This window comes from Leptopilina heterotoma, unplaced genomic scaffold (assembly GCF_015476425.1).
Source record: "Leptopilina heterotoma isolate Lh14 unplaced genomic scaffold, ASM1547642v1 Lhet_278, whole genome shotgun sequence".
In the NCBI taxonomy this organism is placed as follows: domain Eukaryota; kingdom Metazoa; phylum Arthropoda; class Insecta; order Hymenoptera; family Figitidae; genus Leptopilina; species Leptopilina heterotoma.
In genome coordinates this window covers 1704467-1722259 of record NW_025110986.1, presented here as the reverse complement: position 1 = coordinate 1722259, position 17793 = coordinate 1704467, and the positions used below count along the sequence as shown (strand labels likewise).

The 17793-nt window shown below is 25.9% G+C and overlaps 1 protein-coding gene across 1 annotated transcript in view; it reads right to left on the bottom strand.

Annotated features, from left to right (window-relative positions):
- Nucleotides 1-17793, bottom strand: part of LOC122504102 — a 215861-nt gene that overhangs the window by 145568 nt on the left and 52500 nt on the right. Inside the window, exons 9-11 of the mRNA XM_043614999.1 lie at nt 15360-15552; nt 8629-8872; nt 2003-2161 (exon numbers count right to left, since the gene is read on the bottom strand). Coding sequence (XP_043470934.1) covers nt 2003-2161; nt 8629-8872; nt 15360-15552 — 596 coding nt within the window. The remainder of the gene's footprint in view (nt 1-2002; nt 2162-8628; nt 8873-15359; nt 15553-17793) is intronic.

Below are 17793 nucleotides of genomic sequence, written 5' to 3'. Positions count from 1 at the left end.
TTGTTTACTAAAAACAATGTTTCTTTTTATGTATGAAAAATGAAGGAAACTCAAAAAATCACATTTTTCAAAATATCGTTTCACTTGCGAAGATGAGATCTATCCTTTACATATACACACTAAATGATTTTTCTTGTTTATTTGCATAAAAATAGTTGCAGAAAAGAGGTAATATTTCCCACTATAAACAATTAAGCGTATCTCAGCCAATTTTTGTTTCATAATATCGGGAAAAAAAGTAATTTAATTAAACATATTTTTTTGAAATTTTAAAAGAAAAAAATTGCACCTAACTCCAAGGGGGGGGGAAATAATTTTTTTTAAATATTTCTAATCGTGACATTTTATTTATTAACATTTTACAATTTTTTTTATACAAATATAAAGATTCTTAACAACACTATTACCAAAAAAATTATGGAATCCATACTGCACTATTTAGTTGTTTAAAATAGAGGTAAAAGTGAGTGCGAGATTTTACCTTCCTTAGGTGGGCAGAGTGGGGGAATCCAGCGACACGCGGCAGCAATCGCTCACGCCAGAATTGATACCAACTTTTCAAATTCTGAAAAGTTGCTCTAACTTTTAAACCAACTGACCGATTTTGCTCTTTCTTTTTTTAAATTAGGATACATTTTTCTCAGAAGTTTCAATCTATTATCTATTTATTAAAAAAATTAATAATTCTATACAAAAATCACATTTTCAATTTTTATTTTTTTTATTTTTATAAAAAATTTAATTTAAAATAAATCATATTCATTCAAAAGTTTATAAAATCATTAAATTATGTTTAAAAATTAATGTAGCCCAAAAAAATTTCACATTTTTCAAAAATTAACTATTTAGTGCAAATAGCGCGAAATCAGCGAAATCGCATGGGAACCGCGCTTTTTATCGTTGTCTGCCTCGATGTTATCATCCGAATTTTTGTCTGCCACTTGACATATAGCTTCCATAAGAGTTCATTAACTATTTCCATTAATTTTTAGCCATGACTCTTATGATCTTTTTTTCACTACGGATTACGCAACTTTGACACTGTCTGCCAATACTTTGTCGTCCAAAAAATTGTCTGCCAAAATTTTATAAGCTTACTGGTGATAAATACTTTTAAATTTTATAACTTTTATCCATGACCTTTATCACATGTTTTCCTTATCAAATTTATCATTTTCGACCGTCAATTCGCGGGCTTAATCTTCCAGAACGCGCAGGCAGACTTCGCATTCGGTACTCAGGGACTCAAATGGAACCTATCTAAATATTAATTTTTCATGTACCTTATAACATGCATTTTTATGTAGCCAGCTCTTAGACTATTACCTAATGCCAAATAAATAATTTTTAAACAAATAAACCCGAAAAATGTAAAAAAAACATGGGAAAAAACACTTAACATTTAGCCCCAGGGTGCGTCTTTTGCTTTAACAATAAATATACAAAATCTGACTAAAAATATTTAGCAAAGACCTTTAGGTACATCTTTAGGGGACCAAAAATAGGCTAAAATACCTTTGGCGATGAGAATAAATCCAAAAATATACTTAAAAGTTGAAATTTTCTTATACGTAAAAATTTACAAATGTAGGGTCAAAACACACTCTACATTTGGACACCACAAAAATGAACAGAATGTCATATAACTTCGGACATTTATTTAGAGTGGTAATACCCCTCTATAATCAAAATTTCAATGCTCTAACTATTTCCTTTCGAAAGATAATGAATTGTAACTGTTTTGACAGTTTAACATTTAGCCCCAGTCTCTAATTAGTTAATATGTATTATTTTTAAATTTTGAATATTGAAGTTGATATAATTTTGTAATTTGCAAAATAATACAAAATTTAACATTGCGTTTTGTGCATTGTTGCACGTGTATCATTTGCTTGTATTTAATAATTATGAATTAATATTATTAATTTTTTTAATAATAAATTAAAGAAAAGAAAATTTAAAAATGATTGATTAATATTTATTAAAAAATTTATTCTTCTACCTGAATAACTCTTGTTCCCATTGTTGTGTTTTCGGAAAGATCGACTTCGTATTTTTTTTCGTCAAATATTGGTATATTGTCATTCACGTCTCGCAAGAGAATTGTTACAGGAACACTCGTCGATAAATTTGTAGCTGGACCAACTTCTTGAGCTATAATCTAGAAAAATCCAAAAATTCCAAAATCTATATTCAGAACAATTATTAACATAATATTTGCTATTGATTTTTTTATAATTAATTAAATTTATGTAAACATTGATTTGATAATACTTGACTATGAGTTTGTGTACACCGTGAGGCATTTTATTCTCCGCGCATACATCCTGTAGATAGCAAACGATCGCATACATAGTCGCTTCATTAGGTCCTAACATTATTTTTCCTGTATTTTGAAATTAAAAATAATTTCAAATAATATAAAATTATGACAATGAAATATAATGTTCTATTATAAAAATTACAACATTCTTTATGTTTAATTATAAACTGCAATTTTTCATAGAAAATCACATTTAACGTCGAACTTTTCAATTAAAATTATTAAAGAAACTCCATTATTTTTGGAAAAATCAAAGAAATTTTTCAAAACAATTCAATTGAGGAGCAATTTTTTAAAAGTTGATAAATCCATTTTTTAAAAAATTAAGATAAACACATATTCAAAATATTAAAATCCTTAGAAATCGATTTGTCACTATTCAATTTAAAAAAAAAATTTATTACTAAAGAATTTAAAATTTAAAAAATATTTCGGCCTAACCTTGATGATTTTTTATTTCGATCTTTTTATTAGAAAAAATTACCAAAACCTTTAAATTCCCTATAACAATAAAATTTATTTACAAACATAGAGTTTTAAATAGAAAAAATATTAAAAAATGAATAATTTATTACAATTTTTCTACATTAAAGTTAATTTTAATGGGTATGTGAAAATTGTCATTTGTTTAAATTTCTCGAAATGACAAAATTTGGTCAGGTTTTGAAAACTTACTCCTTAATTATATTTAAAAAAATTTCATAATATTGTTCGTAAGAATTCTATTTTCATAAATAATAAAATTCTTGGCGACAATTTAATTATTTTCAAAAACTTTGATAATATTCTTTGAAAGAATTCAATTATTTTCAAATTTTTTTGTAAAATTCTTTGTAACTAGGTATTTTATAATTTTCAATGAGGTAATTTTAAAATTTTTTAAATTTAAAAAGAAAAATTATTAAAAACATGAAACAAAATAGCAAACAACAACTAACTTCGAACTGCGAACAGATTACAGGAATACAACGATTAGTAATATAGATTATGGTTATTATTAAATATGATTTATTTTCTCCGTGATATTCCATTTATTATTATTATTATACAAATTACAAAATTTTTTATTTTCAAATTTTAATATTTTAACAATTTTATAATCAAAATTTTAAAAAGTCACTTATTAAGAACATAATTAATTATTATTGTTTATATTTTCAAAACTTTTAATATAACTCTTCGCAAGAATTCAATTATTTTCATAAATAACTAGAACCAAAAGGGCGCGCGTTGCGCGCCCACTCCTGGTCCTTTGACACACAAAATAAAACCTTAATGTAACCTTACATTAAATCTTAATTTAACAAAAACATTTGTTTATATTTTAATAATTATTTTTCTGTTAATAAGATTGTTTAAAAAATTTTTAATTTTTTTAATCTAAGTTTGACGAATTGAATTTTCTATAAAAAATTACACGTTAATGCCTATAAAAAGTTCTCATTCTGGAGAAAATCATCTTTAAAATAAGTCTAAAATCATTAAAAAGCATTCAGTATTTTAGAAGTCATTAAAATTTTTGTAAAACATTGAAAATTATCATTTTTTAAAAATGTCTAAATAAAATATTGATTAAATGACTTGAAAAATTATGTACAAACTCCAAGGATTAATTTAAAAAGAGAAAAATCAGTAACCTTCTATATTACAGAAATTGTGTAGATTTTTCTCCCAAAATACAGGCGAAATTTTTTTTAAATTAATACTTGGAGTTTTGCACATCAATACAGGGTAATTTAATTTTTCCAAAATATTGAGAACATTCTTGAATTTGCAATTGTTTTAAAGAATTGTTAATAACAATTTTAAAATTTCATTTTTTAACAATCCCTTTATTTTATCATTAAAGTATAGACTTTAAGCTTTAATTAAAAAAAATTACTTAATTATTACTTCCTCATAGAGGAAGTATTGTAATACACGGAGAGAAGAGTTGCAGTAAATGTGACAGAACGCGTTTAGTAAATCATTTAGTGCACCGGTTAGTGGCGCCAACTGTATGTTTAGTATAATACACTACGACACCTCTCTGTTTAGTAGAATATACTGTTTGCTCAGTGTATCTTACTATCTTACTAAACAGTGCAGTAGATGGCACTGTCTGTACCGTCAGTCCAAACCTAACGATTCTGTTTAGTAGATTTAACTGCCATGTCAGTAGAATCTACTACGCCCTTCTCTCCGTGTACCAAAATTATTCGAGTTCGATTTCTTGATATATCTTTATGTTATTTGACCTCAGGAGTTGCGGACATAAAGTGAGCGTACTTTGTGATAGATTAATAAAGTTTAACTAAATTTTTTTTGGATTTTTAATTTTCCAAAAACTATATTGTAGAGTATTTAAAAATACATTGATTGACCTAAGATTCAATCACTTTTACCATATTTATAAAAAGTTATTCATATATTTTCCTATTATTATTATTATCTCTATGAGGAAGCAAAGTGTTCATGAAATGAGCGCACCAAAATTATAAAAAATATACAACTTGGCAGCGGTTTCTTTATTTGTTTCAAAGTAATAATAACATGAAAATAAAATGATCTAAAACTTTAACACCAAATTACTTTAACAATACAATTTTTTTTTTTTGAAAAAGTTTCCCTTATTGGAAAAAATTTTTTTTTCCTTATTGGGTCAAAACCCATTATATTAAAACATCAAAGATGTTTTTGTTGGGATTAAATTATTCTCTAATTAATGATTTATTACCATTTATTAAATCAATTTTAATTAATTGTACACTATCTGCAAAAATTATGTAAATGCTACATTTTAGTGCTATAAATAATTTTTTCATTTTGCAAAATGTATTAATTAACATTTTTCCCGTCTAAGACATTAAAACTCAATATAAGTATTCAAAAATTAAACTTAAAAGTAAAATTTAATTAACTTTCCAAAATCATTAAAAAATTTCTTGACTTTGTCTTGTTTAATAAAATTAATATAATTTTGGAAATACTTTACATGTTTTAATGTTCTTTAGATAAAGCTGAAATAAGCATTCAGTTTATTTTAATACAATTAATGTTAATAGTATTAATTTATGCTAATAGTATTTAACATTAAAATCTACAAGTAAATATGTAAATAAAAAAGCCAAACATGACAGAATTTTATGTATTATCCTAACTTCAATGCTTGGCCATTTCTAGTTAAAAAAGTATCAAGCTAAAACAAAAATTGTCTCTTTCAAAACATTTACAATATAAAATGTTTTTTGCCGTTTTTCGCGAATTTTTTTTTTAAAGTAAGAATTTTTTTGAATGAAATAAAACATTTCTACTATGTTGTTCATATATTTAACTGTAACTCATATTTTTTATAAGCGTTTATATCAAAAATCTTCCAAATTAGGAGCTATTGCATATAGAGCTGCTCCGCCGGAGTTCATGACTGCCGTGCAGTCCTGAGCCCACAAATTTTGTTCGAAAGCAAAAATCAAGTTTATTCATATTTTATAAATATTTTATTATTAAGTAAACTAACTTTTAAGTGAAAATATTAAAAATTGACACTACTTTAAAAAAAATTCGATTTTTTGCCTACTTTTTTGCAACTTTTTTATTTTAAAAAAGGTACTAAAATTTTTTTTTTTTCAAGTTTATTTCACTTAATAATAAATTTAATAACGAACAATTTCCAATTTTTCATTTTAAAATCGGTCAATAACTTTTTGAGCTACACTGTACGGCAATTTTAAAAATCCTGTTTTGAGAAAAACGCATTTAAAAAAATAGTATCAAAAATTGATATTTAGGGGAGAGTCTCCAGTTGTGAGACACCTCCAGTTGTGAGACAGTCAATTTTCTTTAACATGCAATATTAAAAAGCCGATTGGTTTATATAAAACATTTCTTTTTATATGAGCCAACTTTTTCGTGTAAATTTTGAATTGATAATGGAAATCTACTTGTATATTCTCTCCCATTATATCTGAGGGTTAAAAGTTGCGCAGAAAATGTGTACGATCTGATGCGCGCGAAATTATTTTTCTGACATTTTATGTATTTAATTTAGGGGTTAGGTTGCCATATTTATTCATTTCGCGCCGGAGAAGGAAGGGATTTCTCAAGATGGTTAATTTGTCCCTCTGTTATAAACTCATTTTCCCTCCAAGAGAAATGGCACGAATATCTGTCAATGGTGTATTTGAACATTTAGATTGTTATCCAATAGCTAACTCTCAAATATGAACGATTTGTCCCTCCAGATGTTTAGTCCAATACTCCAGTTTTCTCAGTGTGGGCAGCATAAAAAATACGACTTTGCAGACATACTATTTAAATGTTGTTTTTATTTTTTTTTCTAGTATTTTTGGGCATGTCAAGTGAAAAAAAGTCAATTGATTCAGAAGAAATCAATTTAAATGCTCTTGTTGAAGCTATTAAATTGTGTTTATTTGATAGTCATATTTTGGCGAATAAATATTATTATTATAATGATTCTAAAACTGGCACCTTATTATTATGGCACCTGTTTATTACCTTCAAGACTCTAATTTTGAACTGAAATAAAAAATATTCTTTTTTTGTTTAAGACAACATAAACTTTTTTATAATAAAAAACTGGGTACTGGTTTAAGATTTATTAAAAAAATATTAAACCATGTAAAGTATTTCTGAAATTATATTAATTTTTTAATAAAACAAGGCAAACTCAAGGACGAGATCAAGCATTTTTAAAATGATTCTAGAAAGTTATTTAAATTTCTTTACAAGTTTAATTGTTGAAAAAGTAGATAATGTTAGTGACTTAGACGGGAAAGTTGTTAATTTATTACTTGCATTTCTTAATTACAAAAAAGAAAAATCATTTTATATCACTAAAAAGTAGTATTTTACTCAATTTTTAAAAACTTACCTCCTTATCCTTATTTTTAATCACAAAAATTTTTTTCGTCTTTTAATTTTGAAAAGAGAAAAAAAGTGTTCTTCACATTGCACTTTTATTTTTCTGTATTATATAATGCGAAAATCTGTTAATAAACTATAACTACACTGTAAAAAAAGAGAGTTAAATTTTAACTCCCCAGGGGATTCTATAAAAGTCGCACCCATTGGGGAGTTAATGCTAGGGGAGTTAAATAAAGAGAGTTAAAACTTCACACCCAAATGCTAACTCCCCAATGAAAAAATAACTCGCGCGGGTGTTGAATGAAGGGAGTTAGAAATTAACTCTCTTTTGGAGTTGATTTTTAACTCGAAAAATTTCATTCCAAACTCCCGAGTCCGTTAACTCCCTAAATTTTTTACAGTGTATATATATGTATACTCAAGTATAAAATAGACTACCAACTCTCTCTCTCTCTCTCTCTCTCTCTCTCTCTCTCTCTGGTCACTCAATAGACTGCCTACTGGTTGAAAGAAACCCTTCAAACAATAGGCCAGGTACTCGAGCAGACCTTTCATTTCTCTTTAAATTTTATATATATATATTTAAAATATCTTTCTGTCTTCTTCTTTCTAAATAAATAACATAAATCGGTCCCTGTTTATAACGCAGAAAATCTAACGCTATTGCTTTCTTCCTCTTTCCAAATAGAAATAACATAAATCGGTCTCTGTTTATAACGCAGAAAATCTAACGCTATTGCTTTCTTTCTTTTTCGAGGATAAGCAACATTAGACTGTCTCTCTTTACCTAATTTGCATATCTACTCGTTTCATATTAAGGATAACATTCTTCTGAAAAATTCAGTTATTTTTATAAATACTTAATAAAATTTTTTGCAATAATTCAAATACCTATTTTCAACAAAATTTTAATACAATTTCACGAAAAAATTCATTTTTTAAAAAATTTTAATATATCCGTTTATGCGCGGAGAATAAATTTATGCCTCTCGGTGTATACAGTAAAAAGTAAATCTTAATTTAAGAGCTGCCTTAAATTTAACACTGTCTGCTATAATGTTAAAGGATACGAAAAACGTGCGTAAATTCAACATTGACTGTCTCAAAAATGTTGCATCTTAATTTAAGGCAGCTTTCGTGCCTTAAAATAAGATTTTCTTTTTACTGTGTACACAAGCTCTGTTATAAATTAAATATTTACTTGAATCAAATAATTCTTATGTGAGTCAGTTAAATTCTATTTGCTTCAAAAACTGAAATTATTGATTTAAAATACAATTTAGTTGACTCAAAATAAAAATTATTTGAATCAAGTAAATATTTATTTGATAATGGACAAGTAATTGTTACCTGCTAAATCAAATCATTTTTTTCAACGTATGTTCCGTATAGTATTGTGACTACTAATTGATTTGAATTAAGGATTTTTAATTGTCACTTACTCTAAAATTAAGGCTATGATGAATTTCGTAATTAATGAGCGTATTATCTCGAACTGTGATTATAAAATTGGCTGCTCGTTCACCAACTGTCGGACTTATTTCAAAGGTCCCATTGTTGTTCTCCAATTTGAGTGCAAACACACCAGCTTTTCCGACATCCTCGTCTTTGACTTTTGTCGAATAAGGGTCGCTGAACGTCACTATTGTACCCGCTTCTGGATTTTCAACAAGCCATGCCATGTAACTTGAAAACAAAATAAAAGTAAAAATTAATTTTTCTTAATATAAATTTAAAATTATGAAATTACTACGAATTCTAATACAAAACCTTTAATTTTTCCAATTTCTGACAATAATTTCTTTTTAAATAACTTAATTCTTGCAGAACCATCATAAAATTATTACCTACTTTTAAACAATTTATTAATGAATAATTTTACCTTAATATTTCAAAATTAATTCAATTTTAAAAGAGTTGCGTAATTTACAATTTTCATAAATAAATCAATTTCAAAAGGTTTTAAAAATTGTAACGATGTTGATAGGTTTTAATTATAAATTTTATAAAATTTTAATTTTTAATGAATTTGATTAGAAATTTTAAAGAACTTGGATTTTTTAAAAATTATAGGTAATAATTCGAATTCTTCTAAACGAAGTTAAACTTTTTAACATACATTTAATTAATTATTAATAATAATGATTTTATAAAAGAATTTTAGTTTAAAACATAAAAACACAGGAATTAAATTGTGTTAAAATTTTTTTTTAAATTCTGGTCAAAATTTAAATTATCTTTATAAATAACAAAATCAGAGGTGTGCATTTAATTGAGTCGAACCGAAAATTAATCGACTCGACGACAGAAAAAAAAATACGTTTAATTTCGAATTCTATTACTGCAGATGACCAGAATCAATTCAAAATCATGTAATATGTTCTCTAGACGAAAAATAAAGAATACAAAATTTTTTTTCATTTGTTATAAACAATATTAGTTAACAAATAGTTAACTTTGGTTCCTCTCAAACAAAAAATTTTTTTTTACATTTATATTTTAATTTAGTCTTATTTTAAGAATATATATCTCTTTTTTTAATAAAAAAATTATTTCAATTGTTATAAACAATATTAGTTAACAAATAGTTAACTTTGGTTCCTCTCAAACAAAAAATTTTTTTTTTTACATTTATATTTTAATTTAGTCTTATTTTAAGAATATATATCTCTTTTTTTAATAAAAAAATTATTTCAATTGTTATAAACAATATTAGTTAACAAATAGTTAACTTTGGTTCCTCTCAACAAAAAAAAAATTTTTTTTTCACATTTATATTTTAATTTAGGCATATTTTAAGAATATATGTACTTTTTTTAAAAAGCAAATTATTTCAATTGTTATAAACAATATTAGTTAACAAATTGTTAACTTCGGTTTTTCTCAACCAAAAAATTTTCTTTTTCACATTTATATTTCAATTTAGTCTTATTTTAAGAATATATGTCCCTTTTTTAATAAACAAATTATTTTAATTGTTATAAACAATATTAGTTAACAAATAGTTAACTTTGGTTCCTCTCAACCAAAAAAAAAATTTTCCGCCATGTCCTCGTTCATGACTCTGGGTTCGGCTGAGAGTGGAATTATAAAAATTTGCTTCTGCAAAATATTTATTTTTTCAAAAAATTGTTGTTTATAACAATTGAAATAATTTGTTTATCAAAAAAGGACATATATTCTTAAAATGAGCCTAAATTAAAAAATATGAATGTGAAAAAAAAAATTTGTTTGGTTGAGAGGAGCAAAAGTTAACTATTTGTTAACTAATATTGTTTATAACAATTAAAATAATTTGTTTATTAAAAAAGGGACATATATTCTTAAAATAAGACTAAATTAAAATATAAATGTAAAAAAAAAAATTTTTTGTTTGAGAGGAACCAAAGTTAACTATTTGTTAACTAATATTGTTTATAACAATTGAAATAATTTGCTTTTTAAAAAAAGGACATATATTCTTAAAATATGCCTAAATTAAAATATAAATGTGAAAAAAAAATTTTTTTTTTGTTGAGAGGAACCAAAGTTAACTATTTGTTAACTAATATTGTTTATAACAAATGAAAAAAAATTTTGTATTCTTTATTTTTCGTCTAGAGAACATATTACATGATTTTGAATTGATTCTGGTCATCTGCAGTAATATAATTCGAAATTAAACGTATTTTTTTTTAAAATCGTGTTAATTTATTAACTTTGACTAAAATAAATAATTATAAACAATTGAAAATTTAAAAATCGGCCTCGAGGGATCTCTTAAGAATTTAATTCTTTTTAATTAAAAAAAAAACTCAAATCGGTTAAAAATTGTAAGCTGTAGACATTTTTGAACAGTAAATTGTAAAAAATCCCACTGTGCCACAACCGGGTACAAAAATTTTTTGTCAAAAAATTTCCATTTCACTAAATTTCTAATAAAACTTTTTTATTTAAATAAATCAATTTAATTCCTTCACTGACAGTCACCTTAGACCTCTAGCTTTAAATTCGTACACATATGACGGGTTCCACGTTAAGTGACCCAGGTCAAAATTTTAAATGTTTGGGATCGGGTTAAAATTTTGCAGAAACAGTAGTCCTATTAGATACAATTAAAAATACCAAATATTATTAATTTATTTAAACAAATATTAAAACTGGAGGGGGTCAAAGTTTAAATTTTTGGTCTAACATGGAATATTTGAAAAATTTGTAGTTTCTTTAAAACAAAACGAAAATACGTTTTCTATTTTGGGTTTTTCTGCTGTTTTTCAACACTCTCTAATGGTGTAAACAAATGTAGAGAAAAAAAATGTTAGACCTTGAAAAATTAAATTAAAAAATAAAATTTCATTTTTTCATCAAATGGACAGTTTTTATTTTTTAAAAAAAATTTTTATCATAAAGGTGACGTTTTTTCCTAAAAAAAATGTATAGGTCAAAACGTGGGACAAGAACTTTTAACTGGTCAAAATAAACATTTACTTCTGCAATCCACCGCCCCTGCTCGTTGTTGGGCTATATATTGTTTATAACAATTGAAATAAATTATTTTATGCTTTATTAATTATCTGGTGGTCATATTGGATGAATTTAAATTGATTTAGATCATGTGCATCAACGAAATAAGAAAATAAACCTCCTTTTTTTAAAAAAGTGTATTAATTTGTTAACTTTGATTTAAAAAAAATTATAAATAATTAAAATCTCCAAAATCTGCCTCAAAGGATGTCTTAAGAATTTATTCCCCTTTAACTTAAGATAAAGAACACTCAAATCGGTTAAAAATTGTAAGCTATAGACATTTTTTAATAGTAAATTGTAAAAAAAATTCCACTGTGGGACGGTGCACGGCAGAAGTAAATGCTTAATTTGACTAGTTAAAAGTTCTTGTCCCACGTTTTGACCTATACATTTTTTTTAGGAAAAAACCTCACCTTTATGATAAATTTTTTTTAAAAAAATACAAACTCCCCATTTGATAAAAAAATGAAATTTTATTTTTTAATTTAATTTTTCAAGGTCAAACAATTTTTTTTCTCTACATTTGATCACACTATTAGAAAGTGTTGAAAAACAGCAGCAAAACCCAAAATAGAAAACGTATTTTCGTTTTGTTTTAAAGAAACTACAAATTTTTCAAATATTCCATGTAAATTTTTGACCTGGGTCACTTGACGTGGAACCCGTCATATATTTGTATAATATGCACATGGACAAATGTTATGAGGCAAAAATAAAAGGGTGCCCACAACCGGCACACTTCCCTTACATAGCAATTCGAAAGTCTAACTTCGATTTTTGAATTGGCCGACTTTATTCGAAACTCGAGTCGAATCGAGCAATTCGAAACTTCAAATTTCGAATTGCTCAACTCGACTCGGTTAACTTTGGATTCGAATTGGCAGTTCGAATCTAATTTTTTCTCGATTAGAATTTTGCACACCTCTAAACAAAATTGTTCTCCGAAATTCAATTATTTTCAAAAATTTTCCTCAATTCAATTATTTTCACAAATAATAAAAATCATTAATTTATTCAATAAATTATTCATTTTTGTATTTAAATAAATGAATTCTCGTACACTCTATATCTGAATCAGTGAAAATTTCACTGATTTCAATTCAGTGGCCCAGTTTTCTTTGATAAATCAGTGGTTTTTACTGATTCTCAGTGAAATTCCATAACAATATTTATCACAAGAGTTCTATTATTTTCAAAAGTAATATAATTCTTTCCAGAAATTCAATTATTTTCAAAGATTATTTTAAAAAGTCTAATCAAGATTTCAATTATTTTCATGATTTATCAATTTATTTTCATAAATAAACGCTTTTTTGTTTTTATTTTCCAAAAACGATTTAAATTCATCAAAGTTTTTCCATACAATTATGTGTTAATACAAATACTGTATTTCAATAATGTTTTTATGCATATTGTAGATAAAAATTAAATTATTTAAACAATTTTTAAATAAATTATTGTTGTTATTTACCAACTTTCTACAGAATGCACCTACAAAGTTGCAGTTTTTTCCTAATTTTGCAACATACTAAACCTTATATGATTATAGATTACAATTTATAAGCAAATTATTAATTTGTTTAAAAATTGTTTAAATAATAATTCAATTTTTTTTCTTTATCTGTAATCATATAGAGTTTAGTAAATTGCAAAATTAGGATCAAAATGCAACTTTCTAGGTGCATTCTGTAAAAAGTTGGTAAATAACAACAATAATTTGTTTAATCAAATAAAAAATGTATTGTAACATCAAAATATATTGTATTTACACTGAGAAAACTGGAGAGTCAAATTCAGAGGTTCAAAAAGTGTATGTTTTCTTTGCTTATGAAGAGAGTTAAATAGTCCTTCTAAAATAAATTTTGAATTGATAATGGAAATCTACTTGTATATTTTCTCCCATTACATCTGAGGGTTAAAAGTTGCGCAGAAAATGTGTACGATCTGATGCGCGCAAACTTATGTTTGTGACATTTTATGTATTTAATTTATGGGTTCATCGAAAATGAAACCACTGTTAATCAAGGGTCTAACCAGTGATTTCTAATCTGAATTATATATCTAGATTTTATGTGGAATCTAGCTAGATATTTCTAGTCCGAATTTCCTCAGAAGAATCTAAACAGGTTCTAGTCAGATTGTTCCAGACTAGATTTTCTAGCGTGATTCTAGTCAGAATCCATTATTTGATAGGGACACGCAGGGAAATTTCTACATGGGTAGGTAATACTCAACTTTTTATACTAGTTTGTATGTTGTACCTATAGTAACATGGTTTTTATTGTAATTTTAATTTTTGAGTTTCTCTGCGTATAATATTTCGATAAACTTTTCCAACATATCACAACCTGTTTAAGTGAACGGGTAATAAAAGTAAATATTTGTACGTAAGGAGAAAACTATACTCAAAACGTATACAATGTTAATTTTTGGAAATTGAACTAAATTTAAAATATATTATAGCTTTTAGAAAAACTGGTCTTGGGGGTGAAAAAGCCAGGGACAAAAATCCATTAAATATTATGTGAAATTCATTTGTTTTTTACTTAAACTAACATTCTAATTTTACAAAATTTTCGCGTTTTTACTTAATTAAATTAATTAAACACGACGAATAAATAGTTCAAAATGCGGTAAAAAAATAAATAACAAAAAAACTGTTGCAACAAAATATGGCATCTGTGGTAAAATTTAAGGAAGGCTTTTAAAAAAGGTACAAAAACTTGGTAGTGTAAATCGAAAACAGGTAAACTTAATAATATTCAATTTTCCTTGATAAAAGCCTCTTTAAAATTTATTAAAATATTTTAAAACTAAGATTATTTGTCATATAAATAAAGAAAAACTATAAAAATACCAAAATTAATAACATATTTTGCTAAAATCGCGAGGTGGTTTCCCCCCCCCCCCAGGTGGTACAAAAAAGCCACTTGCAATGCTTTCGTAAAACTCTTATAACTTAGTCCTTTCATTAGATAAAAAATATTTCCGTCAAGAATATTCAAGCTTAATAACTAAACTTTCAATGCCAATTGGAAATTTGAGAAAAAAATTTTAAATTTAGATTTTATAGCGTCAAATGTAAAAATGTGGCTTTTTCACTCCGTTCTACTCTAATTGAATTGAAATGATGAAAAGTAATTGAATTTCAAAAGATTTGAATTGGAATTTTTGAAAATCTTAATTTGAATGGAGAAATAATAATGATTAAATATTCATTTAATAATAAATTAAATTGTTAAATATTTATTTAACAATTAAAGAAATTCTTAAATAAATTTTTTTTGAATATCTAATCATTTTTAAAGTGAATCAGAATATTCTTGAGGTTCAGGGGAAAAGTCAACATTTTGTCTGGAAATTACATGAAAAACAAAAATAATTTCTAAATATTTTATCTAAACAATCAGAGTACCTTTCTCTATTATTTCCAAAAAATTTCAACACAAAATATTCTTTTCTTTTTAAAATGAGATTGCAAAACCACAATTTTCTTCTGGAAGTCCATAAGAACAAATTTTCAGTAATTTTTATTTTATAATTTTGAAATTAAAATAATTTGTTTGTTTTTTTAAAGAAGAAAAGAAACATGTTTTAATTTTGTTAATTGAATTAAATATTAATATGATAAGGAAATAAAATTAAAAAGTAAAACTTAGGTACCAACTTATCGTTTTCAAAATGAGGTGGATTATTTCCGGGTTCGCCGAGAAGAAATCCAACTTCAACGACAGTTGATTGTGCAGGGGGTTCTTCTTTCCTTCGTCGAATTTCTTCGGCGACCACTTTCAACACCACTGGTGCTCCCACATAAGTAATTTGTGTCAACTCCTGCAACGGACGTGCCAAAAATATCTCTCCTGAAACATTACATTCTTCACGTTATTGACATTTAATTCACACCCTTTTCTCTTTCTATCTTTCTTTATTTCTTTCTTAATTATAAGAAATCCACTTTTTTCTTGAATTTTCTGGTTGAAGCATATTTTACAATTTCTTTTTTCATTATCTTCTACAATTAATTAGTTGTAATTAATTAGTAATTAATTTTTCAAATAAGACTCGAAATTCTTGTAAATAAATTTTTACACTGAGACAAAAATGCTATCGAATCAATGACATATTTGTTTGTCGCAATAAACGGCATATTCAATATCGTTCGAATACAAATACTGTTGGTTTAATAACATGTGTTATTGATTATTGCACTATAGATTTAAATAAATCTTGTATTATATTATTACGGAAGTTATAGTGTTAATAGGAAATTATATAATATCAAGAAATGCATTTCCTAGGTATAATTAAATCAATTTAAAAGCATATCCTAGTGATTTCAATTCTATTTTATTTTCAATCCTGCTATCAATTTTAAAGTACATGAGCATTTACAGTAGGGGAGACTAGGTGCGGTTGTTACAGTGTGCAGTTGTTACAAATGGAATATCTCATAAACAGTTGTCGGAGAGCAAATTTTTGTGAAATGTCTTAAACTTGCTTGACAACAACTTTGGGTCTAACTTCACGGGAACAATGAGAGACTCAGAGATTTAGACGGTACGAGGACCATATGATAACCATATGGTCTATGCGCTAGACAAGGACAGCAAGGGATATGAATTTGGCGACTCCCAAGGAAAGCGCGGTTTTCCAAGGGATGGCTTGGGCAGTTGCCGTTTTGGGTCCAAAGTGTGAAGATGCACTTTATCTGTTTGAGAATTCGGCATCTCAGAATATCATATTTAATTGTTGGCGATTCGTGTATCCTGATTCAAGCTTTAAGGAATAAATTCTTTGTTTATTTAAAGCTGTGTTGATTTATTTATTTATATTAAATCGGTATTATTATTATTTATTTATTGTGGTAAAAAAACATTTTACCACATATCAGAAGTGGGATACACATACGTTCATGTGTATCTAATTATAAGAAAAACAATAAACTGGTTCTGTGAAAAAATAGTGCGATTTTAAAGTGCAAAAAGTGATTTAATATTGCAAGTGGAAAATCGCATATGAACAATGGGGAAGCAGTTCTGATGAGGAAATCATCATCGGTATTATCATTGAGTGATTGGGCGAGAATAACAGAGCTGACTGTTTGGAGATGACCTGAGAGATGATGGAAAATTTGAGGTTGTATTGTACACCTGAAATAAGGTATGGCTAAGGATTTAATGACAATGATGTTCAACGAGCGGTAAGTCAGATCTTTGTTGATTGACTAGTGCTATTGAAGTTGTTTATTTGCATTTTGAAATTTGTAACAATAAATGCGAAAGGATGTAATATTTTTGAATAGAAAGAAATTATAAACTGTAATGAATCGTAGAAAATGGTTCTTCATGTTATTGTCTATGTTTAATGAGTTGTATTAATCAGATGTGATTAATCAGTTTTCTAGTTTGAAGTTAATTCTAGAAATCTGGAATCTTGTGCGTTGGTTTAATTTAATTTTAGTTCATCTTGAAACTATACTTTTTGAAGTATGAGTTGAAAAAAAAGATGGTTTAAATGAAATATTAATGACAGAACGATAATTAATTAACAGGGTGTAATTATTTTGGGAAAAATGTTCATCGTTTAATTGAATTAGTTGTTGCTTTACATTAATTTTTAAGATAATAATAAACTTTGTTTTATTTAACGTTTATTTGAATAACTATTTAGAGCTGTTTTATGTATTATGAACTATGTTAGTTATGATAATCTCTTTACGATTATATGACTTTTGTTGTAAGGTTCAACATAAATATTTACTCATGTTGTAGTAAAGTTTACAGCAAATATTTGTTTGCTACTTGTTAAAGTTTTTGTTCTAAATATCGGTTTCGAGAAATAATTAGTTAACAGGGTGTAAGGATTTTTGGAGAAAAATGTTCACCTTTGATTGTTATTGGTTGTTGTTGCTTTTGCGTCAATTTTGTGCAAAGAAATAAAATTCGTATTATTTAATGTTTATATTTGAAATATGTAAGTTATGATAATCTTTTCAGGATTGTATAACTTTCGTTGTAAGGTTCAGTATAAATATTTACTCATGTTTTTGTGAAGTTCACAGTAAATATTTATTTGCTATTTAACAAAGTTCTTGTTTTGAA